The sequence below is a fragment of the Amblyraja radiata genome, chromosome 16, assembly GCF_010909765.2.
Source record: "Amblyraja radiata isolate CabotCenter1 chromosome 16, sAmbRad1.1.pri, whole genome shotgun sequence".
Classification (NCBI taxonomy): Eukaryota; Metazoa; Chordata; class Chondrichthyes; order Rajiformes; family Rajidae; genus Amblyraja; species Amblyraja radiata.
In genome coordinates, this window is record NC_045971.1 from 42097297 (window position 1) to 42123029 (window position 25733).

Consider the following 25733-nt stretch of genomic DNA (forward strand, 5'->3'; position numbering starts at 1 on the left):
GAGGGAGAGAGAGTGTGGGGGAGAGAGAGAGAGAGAAGGGAAGCGAGAGAAAGTGAGATGAGGGAGAGGGGGTGCGAAAGGGGGCGAGAGGGAGGGGTAGAGACTGGGAGAGAGGGAGAGGGAGAGAGACGTTGGGAGAGAGAGATAGAGAGGTGAGAGAGAGAGGGGAGAGATGGTGTTAGGGAGGAGAGGAGGGGGGAGTGTGATGAGGGGGGTGAGATCAGTGAAAGAGAGAGGGTGAAAGGGGAGAGAGTAGAGAGAGAGGGGGAGAGGCGGGGGAGGGAGAGAGAGACAGAGACAGGGAGACAGAGAGAGAGAGAGAGAAAGACAGACAGACAGACAGACAGACAGACAGAGAGACAGAGACAGACAGAGACAGAGACAGAGACAGAGACAGAGACAGAGACAGAGACAGAGACAGAGACAGAGACAGAGACAGAGAGAGGGACAGAGAGAGGGACAGAGAGAGAGGCAGAGAGAGGAACAGAGACAGAGAGAGAGACAGAGACAGAGAGAGACAGAGAGAGACAGAGAGAGACGGAGAGACGGAGAGACGGAGAGACGGAGAGACGGAGAGACGGAGAGACGGAGAGACGGAGAGACAGAGAGACAGAGAGACAGAGAGAGAGAAAGAAGGGCAGGGGAGGGAAGGAGGGAGGATTCCCCTGGCCACTCCAGCATGTGTGGGTGGAGACCCGGTCAAAGGGTCCAGGTCAGTTTGTCTCCCTGGAGCGGGAGCTGTTCACGGGGTCACCCTCACGGGGGGAGTCCGCTACAGACCGACCCTGCCGCCAACTAGCTTCACCCCCTCCCCCTCGCTCCACTCCCCACCCCACGCTACCACCCCACACAACTTGCCCCCACAACACAGGAGCAGCGGGAGAGTCGCTGCATCACAGCGCCAGAGACCCGGGTTCCATCCTGACTACGAGTGCTGTCTGTACACAGTTTGTACCTGCGTGGGTTTTCTCCGGGTGCTCTGGTTTCCTCCCACACTCCACGTTTACAGGTTCATTGAATTTGTCCCCAGTGTGTGTAGGATAGTGCTAGTGTGTACGGGCATCGCTTCGATGGGCCGAAGGGCCTGTTTCCGTGCTGTATCTCTAAAGCTGCGCTACCACAGAACCCGCTAAATAGCCGCCATACAGAATGTGTTCAGAGCTTGCTGCGGGCCGGATAAAATCTCGTGACGGGCCGGATGTGGCCCGTGGGCCATAGTTTGGAGAGCCCTGCTTTAGAGAATGAGGGTTCCCCTCTCCCATCATAGATGAGGCCCTCACTCGTGTTTCCTCGGTACCCCACAGCTCTGCCCTTCCTCCCCCTCTCCCTATTCGCAACAGAGACAGAGTCCCGCTAGTCCTTACCATTCACCCCATCAGCCCTCACATACAACACATAATCCTGCGATATTTACGCCAGCTCCAACAGTATCCAACCACTAGTCACGTCTTCCCATCTCCACCCCTTTCCACCTTCCGCAGAAACCGTTTCCTCCGCAACTCCCTGGTTAACTGGTCCCTCCCCACCCAAACCACCCCCTCCCCAGGTACCTTCCCCTGCAGGAGATGCAATATTTACCCCTATACCTCCTCCCTTGAATCTGTCCAGGCACCTCAACAGTCCTTTCAGATTAGGCAAAGGTTCACTTGCACCTCCTCCAACCTCATCTACTGTCTCCGTTGTTCAAGATGTGGACTTTTTTACATCGGCGAGACCAAACATACACGGGGCGATCGTTTAGCTGAACACCTTCACTCAGTCCGCCTGAATCTAACTGATCTCCTGGTTGCTAAACACTTTAATTCTCCTTCCCATTCCCACACTGACCTTTCTGTCCTAGGTCTCCTCCATTGTCAGAGTGAGGTTAAACACAAATTGGAGGAACAGCATCTCATATTTCTCTTGGGCAACTTACAGCCCAGTGGTATGAATATTGATTTCTCTAACTTCAAGTAACCCCGGCATTCCCTCTCCCTCTATCCCTCCCCCACCCAAGTCGCACCAGTTTCTCGTTTTCACCCAACAAACAGCAAACAATGGCCCGTTTCCTTACTTTTTTGCACATCTTTCATTCATTGTTCTTTATCTCTCTACATCATCGTCTATATCTCTCGTTTCCCTTTTCCCTAACTAGTCTGAAGAAGGGTCTGGACCCAAAACGTCACCCATTCCTTCTCTCCAGAGATACTGCCTGTCCCGCTGAGTTACTCCAGCATTTTGTGTCTATCTTTGGTTTAAACCGGCATCTGCAGTTCCTTCCCACACAATTCAAGTTTGCCTGCAGTTCCCCGATTTGTGCAGAATCCTCACTCACATTTTGGGTCTTGGTTTGACATCCACATTGTGGTCCATGTGATTCCCAGCTCCTTGGCATATTCATCACCGTACCAGACCAGCAACTCGCAGTGAGGAGGAACCGGCTTGCAGGTCCTGTAGTAAATGTTGCCCCGGTGCTGGAAGGCAACAAGGTTCTGTTCCTCCTCATTTCTGGCACAGTTGACAAATCTGGCACACAACAAGCAGAGATAGAGGGGACAACAGTCACTTACAATTATAAGTGAACACAGAATGTAAAGTATATTAATAAAGTCTGTAGAATGACAGATGTCCCCAGCCATGGCCCAAATTCAAGCTTAAATATCGAACACCCTTTAACCATATAATAACCATATAACAATTACAGCACGGAAACAGGCCATCTCGACCCTTCTAGTCCGTGCCGAACACGTATTCTCCCCTAGTCCCATATACCTGCGCTCAGACCATAACCCTCCATTCCTTTCCCGTCCATATAACTATCCAATTTATTTTTAAATGATAAAAACGAACCTGCCTCCACCACCTTCCACTGGAAGCTCATTCCACACAGCTACCACTCTCTGAGTAAAGAAGTTCCCCCTCATGTTACCCCTAAACTTCTGTCCCTTAATTCTCAAGTCATGTCCCCTTGTTTGAATCTTCCCTACTCTCAGTGGGAAAAGCTTATCCACGTCAACTCTGTCTATCCCTCTCATCATTTTAAAGACCTCTATCAAGTCCCCCCTTAACCTTCTGCGCTCCAAAGAATAAAGCCCTAACTTGTTCAACCTTTCTCTGTAACTTAGTTGCTGAAACCCAGGCAACATTCTAGTAAATCTCCTCTATACTCTCTCTATTTTGTTGACATCCTTCCTATCATTAGGCGACCAAAATTGTACCCCATACTCCAGAATTGGCCTCACCAATGCCTTGTACAATTTTAACATTACATCCCAACTTCTATACTCAATGCTCTGATTTATAAAGGCCAGCACACCAAAAGCTTTCTTTACCACCCTATCTACATGAGATTCCACTTTCAGGGAACTGTGCACAGTTATTCCCAGATCCCTCTGTTCACCTGCATTCTTCAATTCCCTACCATTTACCATGTACGTCCTATTTTGATTTGTCCTGCCAAGATATAGCACCTCACACTTATCAGCATTAAACTCCATCTGCCATCTTTCAGACCACTCTTCCAACTGGCATAAATCTCTCTGTAGACTTTGAAAATCTACTTCATTATCCACAACCCCACCTATCTTAGTATCATCTGCATACTTACTAATCCAATTTACCACACCATCATCCAGATCATTGATGTACATGACAAACAACAGTGGACCCAACACAGATCCCTGTGGCACCCCACTAGTCACTGGCCTCCAACCTGACAAACAACCATCCACCATTACTCTCTGGCATCTCCCATTCAGCCACTGTTGAATCCATCTTGCTACTCCACCATTAATACCCAACCATTGAACCTTCTTAACCAACCTTCCATGAGGAACCTTGTCAAAGTCCTTACTGAAGTCCATATATACAACATCCACTGCTTTACCCTCATCAATTTCCCGAGTAACCTCTTCAAAAAATTCAAGAAAATTAGTCAAACATGACCTTCCAGGCACAAATCCATGTTGACTGTTCCTAATCAGACCCTGTTTATCCAGATGCTTATATATATTATCTCTAAGTATCCTTTCCATTAATTTGCCCACCACTGACGTCAAACTAACAGGTCTATAATTGCTAGGTTTACTCTTAGACCCCTTTTTAAACAATGGAACAACATGCGCAGTACGCCAATCCTCCGGCACTATTCCCGTTTCTAATGACATTTGAAATATTTCTGTCATAGCCCCTGCTATTTCTACACTAACTTCCCTCAATGTCCTAGGGAATATCCTGTCCGGACCTGGAGACTTATCCACTTTTATATTTCTCAAAAGTGTCAGTACTTCCTCTTCTTTGAATCTCATAGTTTCCATAGCTACTCTACTTGTTTCCCTTACCTCACATAATTCACTATCCTTCTCCTTGGTGAATACCGAAGAAAATAAATTGTTCAATATCTCCCCCATCTCTTTTGGCTCTGCAGATAGCCGTCCACTCTGACTCTCTAATGGACCAATTTTATCCCTCGTTATCCTTTTGCTATTAATATAGCTGTAGAAACCCTTTGGGTTTACTTTCACCTTACTTGCCAAAGCAACCTCATATCTTCTTTTAGCTTTTCTAATTTCTTTCTTAAGATTCTTTTTACATTCTTTATACTCCTCAAGCACCTCATTTACTCCATGCTGCCTATAATTATTGTAGATCACCCTCTTTTTCCGAACCAAGTGTCCAATTTCCCTTGAAAACCATGGCTCTTTCCGATTTTTACTATTTCCTTTCAACCGAACAGGGACATAAAGATTCTGTACTCTTAAAATGTCACCTTTAAATGTACTCCATTTCTCTTCCACATCTTTCCCATAAAACAAAATGTCCCAATTTACTCCTTTTAAATCCTTTCGCATCTCCTCAAAGTTAGCCTTTCTCCAATCAAAAATCTCAACCCTAGGTCCAGTTCTGACCCTCTCCATAATTATATTGAAACTAATGGTATTGTGATCACTGGTCCCGAACTGTTCCCCAACGCATACCTCTGCCACCTGACCCGTCTCATTTCCTAACAGGAGGTCCAGCACCGCCCCTTCTCTAGTAGGTACTTCTATGTATTGCTGCAAAAAACTATCCTGCACACATTTTACAAACTCCAACCCATCCAGCCCATTTACAGAATGTGTTTCCCAGTCTATGTGTGGACAATTGAAATCTCCCACAATCACTACCTTGTGCTTACTACTAATATCTGCAATCTCCTTACATATTTGCTCTTCCAATTCTCGCTCCCCATTTGGCGGTCTATAATACACCCCTATAAGTGTTGCTACCCCTTTCCCATTTCTCAGTTCCACCCAAATAGCCTCCCTAGACGAGCCCTCTAATCTATCCTGCCAAAGCACTGCTGTAATATCTTCCCTGATAAGCAATGCAACACCTCCACCTCTTGCCCCTCCAATTCTATCACACCTGAAGCAACGAAATCCTGGAATATTTAGTTTCCAGGATCAAAGGTAACAATCTCAGGATTACTGCCTGTGCCACGCGACAGTGAGAGTAGGAATGGAGCAAGGTGGAGGATAAATGAGTGGATGAGGGACTGGTGCAGTGGGTATGGATTCAAGTTTCTGGATCATTGGGACCTCTTTTGGGGAAGGTGCGACCTGTACAGAAAGGACGGGTTGCACTTGAACTCGAGGGGGACCAATATCCTGGCGGGGAGATTTGCAAAGGCTACTGGGGAGACTTTAAACTAGTATGGTTGGGGGGAGGGACTCAAATTGGGAAAGCTAGCAGTCAGTGTGTGAGGCAGGAGGCAGAGAATGGTAGCACTCTGACCCAAAATGTAGGGGAGAGAGAAGAAAAAGACAATAAACAGAGAATAAGAGAGGGTGGGTTTCTTAAATGTGTATATTTTAATGCTAGGAGCATTGTAAGAAAGGTGGATGAACTTAGAGCCTGGATTGACACCTGGAAGTATGATGTTGTGGCGATCAGTGAAACATGGTTGCTGGTGAAACTCAGCGGGTGAAGCAGCATCTATGGAGCGAAGGAAATAGGCAATGTTTTTGGGCCGAAACCCTTCTGCAGACTGATGTGAGTGTGGGGGGGGCGGGAAGAAGAAAGGAAGAGGTGGAGCCAGTGGGCTGAGGGAGAGCTGAGAAGGGGAGGTGAAAGTAAGAACTACCTGATATTGGAGAAGTCAATGTTCATACCGCTGGGGTGTAAACTGCCCAAACAAAATATGAGTTGCTTCTCCTCCAATTTGCGGTGGTCCTCACTTTGGCCATGGAGGAGGCCCAGGACAGAGAGGTCGGATTGGGAATGGGAGGGGGAGTTGAAGTACTGAGCCACCAGGAGATCAGGTTGATTATTGCGGACCGAGCGGAGGTGTTGGGCGAAGCGATCGCCAAGCTTACGCTTGGTCTCACCGATGTAGAGCAGTTGACACCTAGAGCAGCGGATGCAATAGATGAGGTTGGAGGAGGTGCAGGTGAACCTCTGCCACACCTGGAAAGACTGTTTAGGTCCGTGAATGGAGTCAAGGGGGGAGGTAAAGTGACAAGTGTAGCATTTCTTGCGGTTGCAAGGGAAAGTGCCAGGAGAGGGAGTGGTTCGGGTGGGAAGGGACGATTTGACCAGGGAGTTACGGAGGGAGCGGTCTCTGCGGAAAGCAGGCAGGGGAGGAGATGGGAAAATGTGGCGAGTGGTGGGGTCACGTTGGAGGTGGTGAATATGACGGAGGATTATTTGTTGTACGTGACGGCTGGTAGGGTGGAAGGAAGGCATGTGACGTGAGTGATTACTCAGGTTAGGCCGTCAGTCGACTTTGAAAAATAACCTTAAACTGCGCATGCGCAGATTGTTCTCTCCGTAAAAATAAAAAATAAAAATAAAGACAGTAGCAATTCAATTTGCCCAAGGCTTCCAAGTCTCCTTTATTCTGAATTACTGAATGGGTGGGGGGTGAAGGGTGATGGCAGGTGGAGAGATGGTGGGGAAAACAGGAGCAGCGGTGCTGGCTCCAAGGGCCGAATGGCCTACTCCTGCACCTATTGTCTATTGTCACACTGGGACAAGTTGAATCAGTTGTCATAGAAACATAGAATATAGGTGCAGGAGTAGGCCATTCGGCCCTTCGAGCCTGCGCCGCCATTCAACATGATCATGGCTGATCATCCAACTCAGTATCCTGTACCTGCCTTCTCTCCATCCCCCTGATCCCTTTAGCCACAAGGGCCGCATCTAACTCCCTCTTAAATATAGCCAATGAACTGGCCTCAACTACCTTCTGTGGCAGAGAATTCCAGATTCACCACTCTCTGTGTAAAAAATGATTTTCTCATCACGGTCCTAAAATACTTCCCTCTTATCCTTAAACTGTGACCCCTAGTTCTGGACATCCCCAACATCGGGAATAATCTTCCTGCATCTAGCCTGTTCAAGACCGTAACAATTTTGTAAGTTTCTATAAGATCCCCCCTCAATCTTCTGAATTCAAGCGTGTACAAGCCGAGTCTATCCAGTCTTTCTTCATATGAAAGTCCTGACATCCCAGGAATCAGTCTGGTGAACCTTCCCTGTAATCCCTCTATGGCAAGAATGTCTTTCCTCAGATTAGGAGACCAAAGCTGTACGCAATACTCCAGTTGTGGTCTCACGAAGACCCTGTACAACTGCAGTAGAACGTCCCTGCTCTTATACTCAAATCCTTTTGCTAGGTCTAGTTGCATCTCCTCTTTTCCTAACTGGCCACCATTCAGATAATAGTCTACTTTCCTGTTTTTGCCACCAAAGTGGATTACCTCACATTTATCCACATTATACTGCATCTGCCATGCATTTGCCCACTCACCCAGCCTATCCAAGTCACCTTACAGCCGCCTAGCATCCTCCTCACAGCTAACACTGCCCCCCAGCTTCGTGTCATCCGCAAACTTGGTGATGTTGCATTCAATTCTCTCATCCAGATCATTAATATATATGTCCCAGCACTGAGCCTTGCGGTACCCCACTAGTCACTGCCTGTCATTCTGAAAAGGACCCGTTTACTCCTACTCTTTGCTTCCTGTTTGCCAGCCAGTTCTCTATCCACATCAATACTGAACCCCCAATACCATGTGCTTTAAGTTTGTATACTAATCTCTTATGTGGGACCTTGTCGAAAGCCTTCTGAAAATCCAGATACAACACTCCCACTAGTTCTCCCTTATCCACTCTACTAGTTACATCCTCGAAAAATTCTATAAGATTCGTCAGACATGATTTACCTTTCATAAATCCATGCTGACTTTGTCCAATGATTTCACCACTTTCCAAATGTGCTGCTATCCCATCTTTAATAACTGACTCTAGCAGTTTCCCCACCACCGATGTTAAACTAACTGGTCTGTAATTCCCCGTTTTCTCTCTCCCTCCCTTTTTAAAAAGTGGGGTTACATTAGTTACCCTCCAGTCCTCAGGAACTACTCCAGAATCAAAAGAGTTTAGAAAAATGATCACTAATGCATCCACTATTTCTGCAGCTACTTCCTTAAGTACTCTGGGATGCAACTTATCTGGCCCTGTGGATTTATCGGCCTTTAATCCATTGAATGTGCCTAACACCACTTCCCGGCTAACCTGGATTTCACTCAGTTCCTCCATCTCATTTAACCCCTGGTCCCTTGCTATTTCCAGCAGATTATTTGTCTTCCTTAGTGAAGACAGAACCAAAGTAGTTATTCAATTGGTCTGCCATGTCCTTGTTCCCCATGATCAATTCGCCTGTTTCTGACTGCAAGGGACCGACATTTGTTTTAACTAATCTTTTCCTCTTCACATATCTATAAAAACTTTTGCAGTCAGTTTTTATGTTCCCTGCCAGTTTACTTTCTTAATCTAATTTCCCTTTCCTAATTAAGCCCTTTGTCCTCCTCTGCTGGACTCTGAATTTCTCCCAGTCCTCTGGTAGGCTGCTTTTTCTGGCTAATTTGTACGCTTCATCTTTTGTTTTGATACTATCCCTGATTTCCCTTGTTATCCATGGATGCACTACCTTCCCTGATTTATTATTTTTCCCAACTGGGATGAACACTTGTTGTAGTTCATCCATGCAGTTTTTAAATGCCTACCATTGCATATCCACCGTCAACCCTTTAAGAATCATTTGCCAGTCTATCTTGGCCAATTCACGTCTCATACCCTCAAAGTCACCTTTCTTTAAGTTCAGGACCCTTGTCATCTTATTGAATGACAACACTTGTTCAAGGGACCAATTGGGGCGAGTGTTCCTTTCACAGCGTGTGGAGAGTCTGTGACAGGGGTTAAAGTTGTGGGGAGGGCAGGAGCGTTGAGAAGGAGGGGGTCGAGGATAATGCCAGTAACTCACTCACTCACCGCTGATCCGGCGCTCCGGTAGCAGAGCCCCCGCTTTGTAGCCGGGGATAGAAGCAGCTCGGGGAGCTGCGAGCGGCCGCCGGGACCCTACAGCAGAACTGGCCGCCACTTCAGCTCCGTCTGCCGGCCCGCTCACCTCTAGCAGTGCTCTCCGTCTGAACATCTCTCACCTGCAGCTCGCCGACTTCGCTCATGTCAGCCGCTTCAGCAAATCCTTAAATCCCCACAGCCGAGTAACCTCAATCATGCTGTCGGAATTGAAGGATTTGCGGGAAGCGGCTGACATGAGTGAGGCCGGCGAGCGGCAGGAGAGAGGTTTTTAGACGGAGAGATGCCAGAGGTGAGCTTGGGCCGGCAGAAGGCGCTGAGGTGGCGGCCGGTTCCACTGTCCGGCCCGGCGGCCACTCACAGCCACCTGAGCTGCTTCCCTCCCCGGCCTCAATGCGTTGGCTCCGTGCAAGGAGCGTCACAAGTGGCATGATCCCGACCCCCTCCTTCACAACATTCGTGCCTTCCCTGCAACTTTACCCCGGGCCAGACTCCCCAAACACTGTGAAAGGAGCTCTCTCACCACCCCCACTCCCCGGGAAATATGGTATTTAAAAACATAAAGCACCAAGAAATGTACTTACCACATTATCCGTACACAAACTCCATTCTTCTCTCTTTGTTTCATAAGATACACTTAAGATAATGGCAATCCGTATTTGAAAACCCCGCCAAGAAACTAGCGCTGCACATGCGCAGTCCAGCAAAGGCAGAATTTCTGCTGCCTTCAGCCCCGCTTGTCATTGACGGCTTGAAGCAGCGCTGATGGCACGTGGGCTGCACAGACCTTCACGTGTTGCAAGTGATGCTGATGAAAGGCACGGAGAATGATGCCGACCTAAGAGATCGATCTCTTAAATATGCATAATTCCCCCATGCCTTTACTATTTATATTTAATCATTACCAGTTTATGATTTTAGTCAGGGTAGGCGGTGCCTACGTTGCCCACCCTGACGGCACATGCCTGGTGAAAGGTGACAACAAGGGGGACTATGCCCTTGTTACGAGTGGAGGGGATGGGGAATGAGAACAGAGTTACGGGGTGTAGAAGAGACCCTGGTGAGAGCCTCATCTATAGTCGAAGAGGGGACCCCCGTTCCCTAAAGAATGAGGACATCTCCGATGCCCTGGTTTGGAACACCTCATCCTGGGTGTAGATGCAGCGTAGTCGGAGGAATTGGGAGTAGGTGATGGAGTCCTTACAGGAAGCAGGGTGGGAAGAAGTGTAATCCAGGTAGCCAGGGGTCAGTGGGTTTATAGAAACATAGAAAATAGGTGCAGGAGTAGGCCATTCGGCCCTTCGAGCCTGCACCGCCATTCAATATGATCATGGCTGATCATCCAACTCAGTATCCTGTACCTGCCTTCTCTCCATACCCCCTGATCCCTTTAGCGACAAGGGCCACATCTAACTCCCTCTTAAATATAGCCAATGAACTGGCCGCAACTTCCTTCTGTGGCAGAGAATTCCAGAGATTCACCACTCTCTGTGTGAAAAATATTTTTCTCATCTCGGTCCTAAAAGACTTCCCTCTTATCCTTAAACTGTGACCCCGTGTTCTGGACTTCCCCAACATCAGGAACAATCTTCCTGCATTTAGCCTGTCCAACCCCTTAAGAATTTTGTAAGTTTCAATAGATCCCCCCTCAATCTTCTAAATTCTAGCGAGTACAAACCGAGTCTATCCAGTCTTTCTTCATATGAAAGTCCTGACATCCTAGGAATCAGTCTGGTGAACCTTCTCTGTACTCCCTCTATGGCAAGAATGCCTTTCCTCAGATTAGGAGACCAAAACTGTACACAATACTCCAGGTGTGGTCTCACCAAGGCCCTGTACAACTGCAGAAGAACCTCCCTGCCCCTATGCTCAAATCCTTTTGCTATGAATGCTAACATACCATTCGCTTTCTTCACTGCCTGCTGCACCTGCATGCCTACTTTCAATGACTGGTGTACCATGACACCCAGGTCTCGTTGCATCTCCCCTTTTCCTAATTGGCCACCATTCAGATAATAGTCTACTTTCCTGTTTTTGCCACCATGGTGGATAACCTCACATTTATCCACATTATACTGCATCTGCCATGCATTTGCCTACTCACCCAACCTATCCAAGTCACCTTGCAGCCTCCTAGCATCCTCCTCACAGCTAACACTGCCCCCCCCAGCTTCGTGTCATCTGCAAACTTGGAGATGTTGCATTCAATTCCCTCGTCCAAATCATTAATATATATTGTAAATAGCTGGGGTCCCAGCACTGAGCCTTGCGGTACCCCACTAATCACTTCCTGCCATTTTGAAAAGGACCCGTTTATTCCTACTCTTTGCTTCCTGTCTGCCAGCCAGTTCTCTATCCACATCAATACTGGACCCCCAATACTGAGTGCTTTAAGTTTGCATACTAATCTCTTATGTGGGACCTTGTCGAAAGCCTTCAGAAAGTCCAGATATAACACATCCACTAGTTCTCCCTTATCCACTCTACTAGTTACATCCTCGAAAAATTCTATAAGATTCGTCAGACATGATTTACCTTTCATAAATCCATGCTGACATTGTCCAATGATTTCACCACTTTCCAAATGTGCTGCTATCCCATCTTTAATAACTGACTCTAGCATTTCCCCACTACTGCTGTTAGACTAACTGGTCTGTAATTCCCCGTTTTCTCTCTCCCTGCCTTTTTAAAAAGTAGGGTTACATTAGCTACCCTCCAATCCTCAGGAACTGCTCCAGAATCTAAAGAGTTTTGAAAAATTATCACTAATGCTTCTACTATTTCTGGGGCTGCTTCCTAAGTACTCTGGGATGCAGCCTATCTGGCCCTGGGGATTTATCGGCCTTTAATTCATTCAATTTATCTAACACCACTTCCTGACTAACCTGATTTCACTCAGTTCCTCCATCTCATTTGACCCCCGGTCCCCTGCTATTTCCGGCAGATTATTTATGTCTTCCTTAGTGAAGACAGAACCAAAGTAGTTATTCAATTGGTCTGCCATGTCCTTGTTCCCCATGATCAATTCACCTGTTTCTGACTGCAAGGGACCTACATTTGTTTTAACTAATCTTTTTCTCTTCACATATCTATAAAAACTTTTGTAGATGTCGGTCCCTGGTCGTCTAACTGCGATGGAGATAGTGAGGTCAAGAAATGGTACGGAGATGTCGGAAATGGTCGAAGTGAATTTGAGTGCCAGATGGAAGCTAGTGGTGAAATGGATGAAGTCAGTTAGTTCTGAATAGGTGCAGGAGGTAGCACCAATGCAGTCATCGATGTAGTGGGAGGTAGAGTTCGGGGATAGGGCCACGGTTCATCTCGAACAAGGATTGTTCGACGTACCCTACAAAGAGGCAGCACAGCAGGGGCCCCATGCGCGTGCCCATAGCTACGCCTTGTTTTTTAAGGAAATGGGAGGAGTCAAAGGAAAAGTTGTTGAGGGTAAGGACCAGCTCCGCTAGGCGAAGGAGAGTATCGATAGACGGGGATTGGTTGGTTCTGCGGTCGAGGAAGAAACTGAGAGCTTTAAGACCCTCCTGGTGGGGGATGGAGGTGTAGAGTGACTGGACATCCATGGTGAAGATGAGGGGATGGGGGCCTGGAAAAGACGAAGAGCCTGTGAAGCGTCTTGAACATAGGTAGGGAGGGATTTGACCAGGAGGGATAGGATGGAGTTGAGGTATGTGGAAATAGGTTCGGTGGGACACGAACAGGCAGAAACAATGGGTTTGCCAGGACAGTCAGGATTGTGGATTTTGTGGAGAAGGTAAAATCGGGCCGTGCGGGGCTGGGGAACGATGAGGTTGGAGGCTTGGGAGGGCAGGGAGCCGGAGTTGATGAAGCCAGTGATAGTGTTTGAGATACTGGCCTGGTGCTCGTCTGTGGGGTCATGGTCCAGGGGTAAGTAGGAGGAGGTGTCTGAGAGTTGGCGCCCGGCCTCAGCCTGGTAGAGATCAGCGCGTCAGACTACCACAGCACCTCCCTTGTCGGCGGGAAGGAAACTTGAACTTTGTTTCTCTTCCCACAGATGCAGCCTGAACTACGCAGTATTTCCAGTATTTTCTGTTTTTATGCTAGGCTAGTATTACTGTTGTTGTTATTGTATTATTGATGACTTTCTATTGATCTGCATGTTATTGTGTTAACAGACTTGTTTCGCTGCAGGAAGTTAGAATTTCATTGTGTAACAATTCAACACTGTTGACCTGACTCTCTGGAAAGTTTAGTTTCAGGAGATGCCGGCTGTGTTATTTACAGGGAGACAAAGACGGAGCAGCTGTGATGTAGCGTGGCGTGAAGTGAGTTATTCTTCCCTTAGAATACTGGTTTCATGGAGATACCACAGAGTTTAACATCAAGACCTGATTTTAAACTGTGGCATCAGTCTCCCAGCAACAGATCAAGACATGACAGGCTGAATATTTGATGCAAAGTTTTGCAGCATCAGGAGACATTCCAGGAGCATGAGGCTTGAGATAGGAGTTGTGGGTCATGGAGTGATCCAAGGAGAAAGGCTGGTTGAGGCAGAGAAGGCATCTCCCAGATAGAGTGCTGATTCATTCTGGATAATGAGGAAAATGGAACATTTCCTTTCCCCGAGTCCCATATTTCCCATTTATCCGCTCTGTCCCCTCACTTGCCTGGATTTGTCCCGCCCCACCTCCCTTTTCCAGCTTTATTCCCTTATACTCCATCAGTCTGGAAAAAGTCCCACCCGAAACGTTGTGTGTCGATTCCCTGCACAGATGCTGCCTGACCCACTGAGTTCCTCTAACACTTTGCTTTTAGTCCAAGATTCCAGCATCTGCAGTCTCTTGTGTCTCCTTATTTAAATAACCCAGTTATTGCTTATTATTATGATCAGCATTAGTCTTTCCTCACCTCATCCAGTTCGATTTAGATTCATCCTGTGCATCAATGTATTCAGTGTCATTGTTTGCCTTACTGATCTATAAAAAGATATTTAGTAAAAAAACACATTGATAAAGAAAACAAAGGTGAAGCTTACACAGTTGCCAGTATTATGCCTTCAACTAACGACCACTTAACCTATTTTACTTGATTACACGTTTATATCAGAGAACTCCAACATTCCTGCGAATGAAATCACACGACAAAGAAACTCTAAGAATATAATAAATATTTTGCACAATTTCAAGCTTTGTCGGCTTGTAATAGGTTCTTTAATTTTGATAATGTCACTGTTCTAATGATTTCTTACTGGTCAGAAATGTTCAATGCATTCTCAAACAAGGAGGTCAGACATCAGGGTGAAAGAGGGGCAGCAGAGCAGGAAAGAGATGGAGCAACTGATTCAGCTCAGAGATTGGGTGAAGGAGAGGATGCCAGTCTGAGCAGTGAAGTGAGAATCACTGTTTTTCAGTTAGCTTTGAACTGTTTCAGTAAGAAACTTTATGTTTATGTACAATGTTTACATATTCTGTTGTACGCCCAAACCTCTAGACTCAGGAACAGCTTCATTCCCAGAGCTATAGCGGTTCTGAACCGGCCCTGCTGAGTGCCCCCCACCCCCATGGGCTGTCTCCCTCGGATGGTCACGTATCACAGACACATCTGCACTTTAGTCTGTTTGAACTGTTTTGACTATTTTATTGTTCTTTTTACAATCCATGTTCTCGGGATATCTAAATCTAAATTTTATTAGTTATTTATGTTATGACATCGGATGGAAGCTGCATACCAAATCTCGTTGCGCTTATGTGCAATGACAATAAAAGATATTCTTCTTCTTCTTCTTATTATTATTATTATTATTATTATTATTATTATTATTTTGTTCCGATCAGTGAAATATTAGGAACGTTTTTCGTCTGTTATTTGCCAGGACGGCAACGCCCCTTCCGGCTCCCGCTATCAATCACCGGCCGCGAGAATAAAGCTGAAGGAGCGGGGGCTGTGTTCTGTGAGTGGGGGCCCACACCTACCCCCACAAGCCCCCCCACACCCCCCTCCCCTACACCCCCCCACCCTCGCTCCCCTACACCCACTTCCCCACTCTCCCTCCCCTACATCCCCCACCCTCCCCTCACCCATTCCCAACCCACATTACTCCACACTCCCCTCCCCCGCACTCCCCCCTACCACACACACCACCCCTCTCCCAAATACACCCCCTCCCCTACCTCCACAACCCCCACCTCCCCATGAAGCCGTCCCCCTCCCCCGGCTACAGAACGCTCCCGTCGTTGAGTTGGGGATCAGGTGAGTGGTGGGATATTGCATTTGGGGACCAGCCCTCCCGTGTGAACATGGGACCCAACGGGTCCTACTTAGTCTAGTATGACAATAAAACTCTCTTGACTATTGACTTGATGACTCTGATTAGACTGATTAGCAAAATAATTCAACTACAAATAATTTGTACTAAAAACAGAGCATTCAGGAGATACCCAGCAAGTCAGGCAGCATCTGTGCAGGATAAAACACAGCTCACATTTCAGGATGATCTTTCAGCAACAAATATTATCAAACCTGCTGAGTATTTTCCATGATTAACTATTGGAGACACTTACCATCCATGAATACCCACTGACAACAGCTTCTTCTTCATTTGAAACCTCTCCTTCATAGGGTCCAAAATGAACGCCCCTGGGAATAACCTTCCCTTCATTCCAGACGCCAAGACCAGCTTTACGAATTTTGGACGTGGCAATGCTGAGACTCTCTGGAAGAGTTAAACGTGCTCTATCTGGGTGATTGGAATCAACGACAGTGTCCTTCATAAAGACTGGTGGGCCATGCACAGGGCATTCTTCAGTAAAAAAATTCTCGCAGGCTTCACAAACTGAAACAGAAAATGCAAAATTAAGAACTAATCAGGGTGTTGGCATTATTGAAAGTGGCTGGACTTTGTACCGAAAATGCTCAATGATCCACAAAAGATGTTATCTTTTTAGAAGTATCTCAGAATATAATACTACCATGATGCAGATGCTGTGCAGAAGATTACTCTTCTGAGGAAGCATTCAAAATGTGAGAGGTTAATAGTGGACAATCTGTAAAGAATCCCTTCATCAATCAATCAATCAATCAAGCACTTTATTCATCTCCGAGGGGCAATTTAAAAGGGCGCATTACAGTAGCTTTTTAAAAAAAAGAAAGGGACACAATCAACGAAGAGACAAACATTCAAAGCTACCCTCTGCACCAACCGGTCGACCGCACGAGCAGTGACCCAGCAAGGATTGGGTTGTCAGCAGCGATACAATAATACAATAATAAAGAACACACAAAATGTAACACAAACATCCACCACTTCCACCACTGTGGTGGAAGGCACAAAAAATTTGGCCAGTCCTCCTCCATTTCCCCCCCCCGTGGACAGGACCAGTCAGTCCAGGATCGGCTCTTACTCACCGGAGACCGCGGCTTTAAGTTGTTGTAGGCCGCAGGCCGGCGGTCAAGATTTAAAGTCCCCGCCGCAGCCAGAAGCACCGTAGACTGCAGGGCCGGCGGTCGAAGCTCCCCTCCAGGGGTGATGGTAAGTCCATGCTGGCCCCGCGGTAGAAGTTGGCCGCGGGCCGGCAGTGATGGCTTCTTCTTCCCCCGGGTCCCCCACGAGGGATCCCGGGCTGTAGACGCCGCACCAGCTGGAGCTCTGCAGACCGCGGCGTCAGGCTGCGACTTCAGGCTGCCGGCTGCCTTGGGCCAGCGAAACGGAGCGCTCCCCTCCGGCGAGCCCCAGCGAGGGCTCGCCCGCTCCACGCCGAGAGTCCGCGCTGCGCCCGCCGCTGAAGCCCCGGGCACGTCTCCGGGAAAGGCCGCGCCGATCCTTGATGTTAGGCCACGGGGGAGGCGACCTGGAAAAAGTCGCCCCTCCATGGAGGAGGCGACCGAAGCGGTTTCCCCCTCACCCCCCCACACAAGACACACAAAGAAACATTAATTACACACTTTAAAACATGCCAAAAAAAACAAAAAAAGTTGAAAAAACTGACGCACTGCTGACATGGCTGCTGCCAGAACAGCGCCCCCGGATCGACTTGTTTGTCTGTCACCATGAATATCTTGGGGGTAAGATGCCACTATTTAATTCCAAATAGCAGCTGTGTTGAACTGTCTGGACATTGATAAACATCAAGAGAAAAATCATGACCAGAGTATCATTTTAAATTTAGTAATAACAAGCATGATGTAATGCAGAGAGTATGTTTCACGGTAACATGGGTACATGGTGTCAACTACACGAAATGTGTGTTGAAGGATAAAAGTCTATTATGTGAATTAATGAAGCATTTGTAACCAGGCAGATGAATTAAGACCATAGACATAGACAATAGGTGCAGGAGTAGGCCATTTGGCCCTTCGAGACATTCAATGTGATCAAGGGTGATTATCCACAATCACTACCCCGTTCCTGCCTTCTCCCCGTATCCCTTGACTCCTCTAGCCTCAGAGCTCTATTTAACTCTCTCATGAATGCATCCAGTGAGTCGCCTGCCACTGCCTTCTGAGGAAGAGAATTCCATAAATTCACAACTCTGGGTGAAAACGTTTTTCCTTATCTCAGTTTTAAATAGCCTACCCCTTGTTCTTAAACTGTGGCCCCTGGTTCAGGACTCACTGAACATTCTCCAATTAGGAAAGCAAAACGGCACACAATACTCCAGGTATGGTCTCACCAGGGACCTGTATAACTGCAGAAGGGCCTCTTTGCCACTATACTCAAATCCTCTCGGCAGGAAACATGTTCCCGATGTTCGGGGAGTCCAGAACCAGTTTAAGAATAAGGTGTAGGCCATTTAGAATGGAGATGAGGAAAAACCATTTAGACAATAAACAATAGGTGCAGGAATAGGCCATTCGGCCCTTCGAGCTAGCACCGCCATTCAATGTGATCATGGCTGATCATCCCCAATCAGTACCCCATTCCTGCCTTCTCCCCATATCCCCTGACTCCGCTATTATTAAGAGCCCTATCTAGCTCTCTCTTGAAAGCATCCAGAGAACCTGCCTCCACCGCCCTCAGAGGCAAAGAATTCCACTCACAACTCTCTGTGAGAAAAAGTGTTTCCTTGTCTCCATTCTAAATGCCTTACTCCTTATTCTTAAACTGTGGCCCCTGGTTCTGGACTCCCCCAACATCGGGAACATGTTTCCTGCCTCTAGCGTGTCCAAGTCCTTAACAATCTTATATGTTTCAATGAGATCACCTCTCATCCTTCTAAACTCCAGAGTGTACAAGCCCAACTGCTCCATTCTCTTAGCATATGACAGTCCCGCCATCCAGGGATTAACCTTGTAAACCTACGCTGCACTCCCTCAATAGCAAGAAAGTCCTTCCTCAAATTAGGGGACCAAAACTGCACACAATACTCCAGGTGTGGTCTCACTAGGGCTCTGTACAACTACAGAAGGACCTCTTTGCTCCTATATTTGATTCCTCCTGTTATAAAGGCCAACATGCCATACACTTTCTTCACTTCCTGCTGTACCTGCATGCTTACTTTCATAGAGTGATGTACAAGAACCCCCAGATCCTGTTGTACTTCCCCTTTTCCCAACTTGACGCCATTTAGATAGTAATCTGCCTTTATGTTTTTGTTACCAAAGTGGATAGCTTCACATTTATACGCATTAAACTTATCACCCAGTGAGTTGTGAATCTGGAATTCTCTGCCTCAGAATGCTGTGGCAGCCAAGTCTCTGGATGCTCTCAAGAGAGAGTTAGATAAAACTCTTAAAGATAGCGGACTCAAGGGATATGGGGAGAAGGCAGGAATGGGGCACAGATTGTGGATGATCAGCTATGATCACAGTGCATGGCAGTGCTGGCTCGAAGGGCCGAATGGCCTACTCCTGCACATATTGTCTATTGTTATGAAGGTCAACATGCTATTAGCTTTCTTCATTGCCTGCTGTACCTGTATACTTACTTTCAGTGACCAGTGTACAAGAACACCCAGGTCTCATTGCACTTCCCCTTTTCCTGGCACTTTTCCTAATCTGACACCATTCAGATAATAATCTGCCTTCTTGTTCTTGCGACCAAAGTGGATAATCTCACATTTATCCACATTAAACTGCATCTGCCATGTACCTGCCCACTCACCCACGTTATCCAAGTCACCTTGCAGCCTCACAGCTTCCTCTTCACAGTTCACATTGCCACCCAGCTGCAAATTTGCTGTCATCTGCAAATTTGCTAAAGCCTCTGTCCCACTGTACGAGGTAATTCACGAGTTCTCCTGAGTTTTCCCCTGATTTGAACTCAGAGAATATCCGTAGCGGGTCCGTAGGAGATTGTGGATGTCTCATAGCGGTTTGTAATGCTAACGGTAGGTATAAAAAGTAACACTTATTTTCACCACAAGTATTTTTTTACTCGTGGATATTTTTTACAGGGATGAAAAAAGGTCATGAGTTACCGGATGACCTGAGTACCTAACGTTACCATTACGAGCCGCTACGAGACATCCACGAATTCCTACGGACCCGCTACGGACATTTGCTATGAGAATGCAGGGTGACTTGGACAGGTTCGGGGAGTGGGCAGATGCATGGCAGATGAAGTTTAATGCGGATAAATGTGCGGTTATCCACTTTGGTAGCAAAAACAGGAAGGCAGATTACTATCTAAATGGTGTCAAGTTGGGAAAAGGGGAAGTACAACGGGATCTGGGGGTCCTTGTACATCAGTCTATGAAAGTAAGCATGCAGCTACAGCAGGCAGTGAAGAAAGCGAATGGCATGTTGGCCGTTATAACAACGGAATCGAATATAGGAGCAAAGAGGTCCTTCTGCAGTTGAACAGAGCCCTAGTGAGACCACACCTGGAGTATTGTGTGCAGTTTTGGTCCCCTAATTTGAGGAAGGACATTCTTGCTATTGAGGGAGCCCAGCATAGGCTTATAAGGCTAAATTCCAGCGGTGGCAGGACTGTCATATGCTGAGAGAATGGAGCAGCTGGGATTGTACACTATGGAGTTTAGAAGGATGAAAGGGTATCTCATTGAAACATATAAGATTGTTAAGGGTTTGGACACGCTAGAGGCAGGAAACATGTTCCCGATGTTGGGGGAGTCCAGAACCAGGGGCCACAGTTTAAGAATAAGGGGTATGTCATTTAGAACAGAGGCGAGGAAACACTTTTTCTCACAGAGAGTTGTGAGTCGGTGGAATTCTCTGCCTCAGAGGGCGGTGGAGGCAGGTTCGCTGGATGCTTTCATAGAAACATAGAAATTAGGTGCAGGAGTAGGCCATTCGGCCCTTCGAGCCTGCACCGCCATTCAATATGATCATGGCTGATCATCCAACTCAGTATCCCGTACCTGCCTTCTCTCCATACCCTCTGATCCCCTTAGCCACAAGGACCACATCTAACTCCCTCTTAAATATAGCCAATGAACTGGCCTCGACTACCCTCTGTGGCAGAGAGTTCCAGAGATTCACCACTCTCTTTCAAGAGAGAGCTAGATGGGGCTCTTAAAAATAGCGGAGTCAGGAGATATGGGGAGAAGGCAGGAACAGGATACTAATTGTGGATGATCAGCCATGATCACATTGAATGGCGGTCCTAGCTCGAAGGGCCGAATGGCCTACTCCTGCACCTATTGTCTATTCTCCGAGTTCGAATCAGGGGAAAACTCGGGAGAACTCGTGAATTACCTTGTACAGTGGGACAGGGGCTTAATGTTACTTTTAATTCCTTCATCTAAATCATTAGATTCAATTTATTTCAGTTCCTCCATCACCCTAGATCCTCTGTCCCCTAGTACGTCTGGAAGATTGTTTGTGTCTTCCGTAGTGAAGACAGAAGCAAAGTACCTGTTCAACTCATCTGCCATTTCCTTGTTCCCAATAATAAATTCACCTGTTTCTGCCTTCAAGGGAACCACATTTGTCTTAAATAATCTTTTCCTCTTCACATACCTAAAGTAACTTTAACTATCCTCCTTTATATTCTTGGCTAGCTTACATTCATACTTCATCTTTTCTTCCCGTATTGCCTTTTTAATTACCTTCTGGTGTTCTTTAAAAGTATGCCAATCCTCTTGCTTCCTGTTCATCTTTGCTATGTTAGACGTCTTCTCTTTTAGACTTCCCTTGTCAGCCATGGTCACCTCTTACTCCCCTTAGAATCTTTCTTCCTCTTTGGAATGAAATGATCCTGCATCTTCTGGATTATTCCCAGAAATTCCTGCCATTGCTGTTGCACCGTCATCCCTGCTGGCATCCCTTTCCAGTCAACTTTGGCCAGCTCCTCCCTCATGCCTCCATAGTCCCATTTGTTCAACTGCAATAGTGACCGTTCTGATTTTACCTTCTCCCTCTCAAATTGCAGATTAAAACGTATCATATTATGGTCACTACCTCCAAATGGTTCCTTTACCTTGAGTTCCATTATCAAATCCGGTTCATTCCACAACACTAAATCCAGAATTGCCTTCTCCTTGTCGACTCCAGTACAAGCTGCTCTAAGAATCCATCAGTGAGGCACTCTACAAACTCCCTTTCTTGGGGTCCAGTACCAACATGATTTTCCCAGTCTACCTGCATATTGAAATCTCCCATAACCATCGTAGCATTACTTTTGTTGCATGCCAATTTTAACTCCTGATGCAACTTGCACCCTTTAACCGGGCAAAGAGACAAGAGATTTAATAAAGTAGACCATACAGAAAAGTAAATGCATGGTTTGTATCTAAACTGAACTTTATCAATTGCAAGACAAGGTTGACGATAGACAATAGGTGCAGGAGTAGGCCATTTGGCCCTTCAAGCCAGCACTGCCATTCAATGTGATCATTGCTAATCATCCACAATCAGTACCCCATTCCTGCCTTCTTCCCATATCCCCAGACTCCGCAATCTTTAAAAGCTCTCTCTACAAAGTTTCCAGAGAACCGGCCTTCACCGCCCTCTGAGACAGAGAATTCCACAGACTCACCACTCTCTGTGAAAAAAAGTTCCTCATCTCCGTTCTAAATGGCTTACCCCTTATTCTTAAACTGTGGCCCCTGGTTCTGGACTCCCCCAACATCGGGAACATGTTTCCTGCCACTTGCGTGTCCAAACCCTTAATAATCTTACATGTTTTAATAAGATCACCTCACATCCCTCTAAATTCCAGAGTGTAGAAGTACAGCTCCATTCTTTCAGCATATGACTGTCCCACCATCCTGGGAATTAACCTTGTCATCCTACGTTGCACTCCGTCAATAGCAAGAATGCCCTTCCTCAAATTTGGAGACCAAAACTGCACTCAACACTCCAGGTGTGGTCTCACTGGGGCCCCAACTACAGAAGGATCTCTTTGCTCCAAAACTCAACTCCTCTTGTTATGAAGGCCAACATGCCATTTGCTTTCTTCACTGCCTGTTGTACCTGCATGCTTGCTTTCATTAACTGATGAACAAAGACCCCCAGATCCCGTTGTACTTCCCCTTTTCCCAACTTGACACCATAATCTGCCATCCAGTTTTTGCTATCAAAGTGGATAACCTCACATTTATCCACATTAAACTGCATCTGCCATGTATCTGCCCACCCACCCAACCTTCCCACGTCACCCTGCATTCTCACAGCATCCTCCTCACAGTTCACACTGACACCCAGCTTTGTGTCATCTGCAAATTTCCTAATGTTACTTGTAATCCCTTCATCTAAATCATTGATGTATATTGTAAATAGCTGCGGTCCCAGCACCGAGCCTTGCGGTACCCCACTAGTCACTGCCTGCTATTCTCAAAGGGACCTGTTAATCCCTGCTCTTTGTTGGCCCTACTAATATAATTTTACATGAGATCAACTATGATGAACAGTTTTGGCTCTGGAAATCATGTGGTGGAATAGACAAAGGATAATAGGTGCAGGAGTAAGCAATTCTGCCCTTCGAGCCAGCACCGCCATTCAATGAGATCATATAAGGAGAGAAGGTAAATCTAAAATGTAATTGAAATGGAGCACTTCACAAAAGGGAAATCATATATTTATGGACAACTTCAGTCTTCATATAGAAAGGAAACAAAATGCTGAATTCGTGGGAAGATGAATTTGAAACTAAAATGAGTCTGGAAATGATGCATTCTAGACGAATGCTGGAAATTCCCAGCAATTCAGAGAATAATTAAGGGAAGAAAAACAGTGTTACCATCTGACATTGAAGTTCTAACAAACCTCAAACATTAGTTGTGTTTCTCTTTCCACAGATGACTCTGGATATCTTGTGGAACATGACAGAATTAGCTGGTAGCTTCACAACAAAGAATCCTCAGGGAAACCATGTTTAAATGACAGGAATGTACATTGATCTTATAAGTGATAAAGTGAAATTAGAAATTGATATTGTCATTTACTGATTTATTAAAGTCTTTGATGAGGAAATTAGATGAAAGGTTATGACAGTAGGTAAACAATAGTAACTATTTAAGGCAAGGATCAGTCCAGGATAATATCTTAGTCAGTGCAAGGCACCTGCAATGTTTCCAAGATTACTGCTGATGAGAAGGTGGGTGGCAAAACAACTCACCAGATACCCAGAAAATGACACAACATGATAAGTTAAAACAAGAAGATAAAGAAAGAATAATATTTAATTGTTCTTCCCACAATGTACCACAACAGTTTGAGGTCTGTCCACTCACCTGCCTTCCTCCGGCCCTAACCCCCATCCTTGCCGTGTGTTCACCATCCCCCCTGACATCCCCCACTCTCATACCGAACGGTCTGTTCTCAGCAGAGCCTCACCTTTGTTCCCCTCCGTCCCCACCTCAATGAGTTCTGCGTCCGCCACAATATGGAGCTCTTCTTCCGTCGCCTCCACATCCAAGTGTTTTTCCATGGGAAGGTGTCCTCACCCCCTAGTGATGACCCATTCTCCTGTCTCCAACGGAGCCCCTCCTCTTGAACCCCCCCCCCCCTCATGGCTATTCACCTGCTTTAGACCTTTTTTATTTTAGCCGGCTGGACATCAACTGCCTCAACGTCTCCAATCCCGTCTCACTCTAACCTCTCCCCCCCCGAATGTACAGCCCTCCCTCTGCAACAACCTAGACTGGGTGATCAAACCTGCCGACAAGGGAGATGCCGTGGTAGTTTGGCGCGCTGATCTCTGCAAGGCTGAGGCCAGGCACCACTAACTTCCATCGGTACTCAAATTCACCTGGACCATTTCCGACATCTCCTTACCGTTTCTAGACCACACTATCTCCATCGCCGTTAACAAACTACTGACCGACATCTACTATAAACCCACTGACTCCCATGGCTATCTGGACTACACTTCTTCCCACCCTGCTTCCTGTAAGGACTCCCCTACTCCCAATTCCTCCCTCTACACCGCATCTGCACCCAGGATGAGGTGTTCCAAACCAGGGTATGGGAGATGTCCTCATTCAAGTAGTTTACACCCCAGCGGTACGGATATTGACTTCTCCAATTTCAGGAAGTCCTTGTTTTCTCCCTCTTTCCCCTCCGCTTCCTAGCTCTCCCACTGGCCACTGTCCCCGCCTCTTTCTTTCTTTTTCCCGCCCCCAACCCCCCCCCCCCCCCACCCACATCAGTCTGAAGGAGGGTCTCGACGCGAACGTCACCGATTCCTTCGCTCCATAGATGCTGCCTCACTCACTGGGTTTCTCCAACGTTTTATCTACAACAATTTGATTAATATTTTTGGTGATATGTTGGTCATTCCGATCATAGCCCTATATTAATAATCCTCAAAGCAACTCCTACTTTCACATCCTTTATAATGTCCCAAAGTACCCAGCAAAGTGCCTTACCTAAATTGGGCATGAACCACACTTTCTTCAAACAGTCACTGTCAGTTTACTGGGGAATCAATGTCAGATTCCAATGTCTGTCAAAATTCCAGAAGTTAACAACAAATATTTGTGATCAATGTTAAAAGAAAAATTAGTTGATGAGCAATTGCCCTGTCTACCAATGCACCATGCCATCACTACAATGCTCCTAATGAAATATGGTTGCTCTGAAGAAATAGATTGGTTACTTTGGACGTACAAAGGTAATCATCATCATGGAGCTCCCCTTCTTCTGTGTAAAGTATTCTCTCCTTATTTCGTAAATTATAACTTATTTTTTCTGTTTCTTTGGTCATTTCCTCGCTTGCAGATCCCGAAGTCTTTCTGGTGGAGACAACTGGAAAAAGAAAGCCAAAAATAAACCTAATTACATTGTTTCAAGTCAGATAAGTGGTTGATCTGTAAAATATGGAAGTTAGTTATATAATATGCAACATGTTCTATGAATTGAATTTAAATGACATGGTGGTAGTCAGATGGTCATTATCTCATCTCAATTATTTACTGTAATGCACAGGAGTCACTCATTTTGAGTTTCACTTTTACAAACAGAATTATCTGTTGCTCTTTTGATTCTTTTAACCAACACTGTGCCTTCCTTTG

The 25733-nt window shown here is 46.4% G+C and overlaps 2 protein-coding genes across 2 annotated transcripts in view; one reads left to right on the forward strand and one right to left on the reverse strand.

Annotated features, from left to right (window-relative positions):
* The window catches only part of LOC116982168 (zinc finger protein 239-like), a 1102810-nt gene that overhangs the window by 356563 nt on the left and 720514 nt on the right, over window positions 1-25733 (forward strand). The gene's annotated exons all lie outside the window — the stretch shown is intronic.
* LOC116982278 (probable histone-lysine N-methyltransferase PRDM7) overlaps window positions 2307-25733 on the reverse strand; it is a 28077-nt gene continuing 4650 nt past the window's right edge. Inside the window, exons 4-7 of the mRNA XM_033035552.1 lie at window positions 25330-25467; window positions 15879-16177; window positions 14227-14294; window positions 2307-2505 (exon numbers count right to left, since the gene is read on the reverse strand). Coding sequence (XP_032891443.1) covers window positions 2307-2505; window positions 14227-14294; window positions 15879-16177; window positions 25330-25467 — 704 coding nt within the window. The remainder of the gene's footprint in view (window positions 2506-14226; window positions 14295-15878; window positions 16178-25329; window positions 25468-25733) is intronic.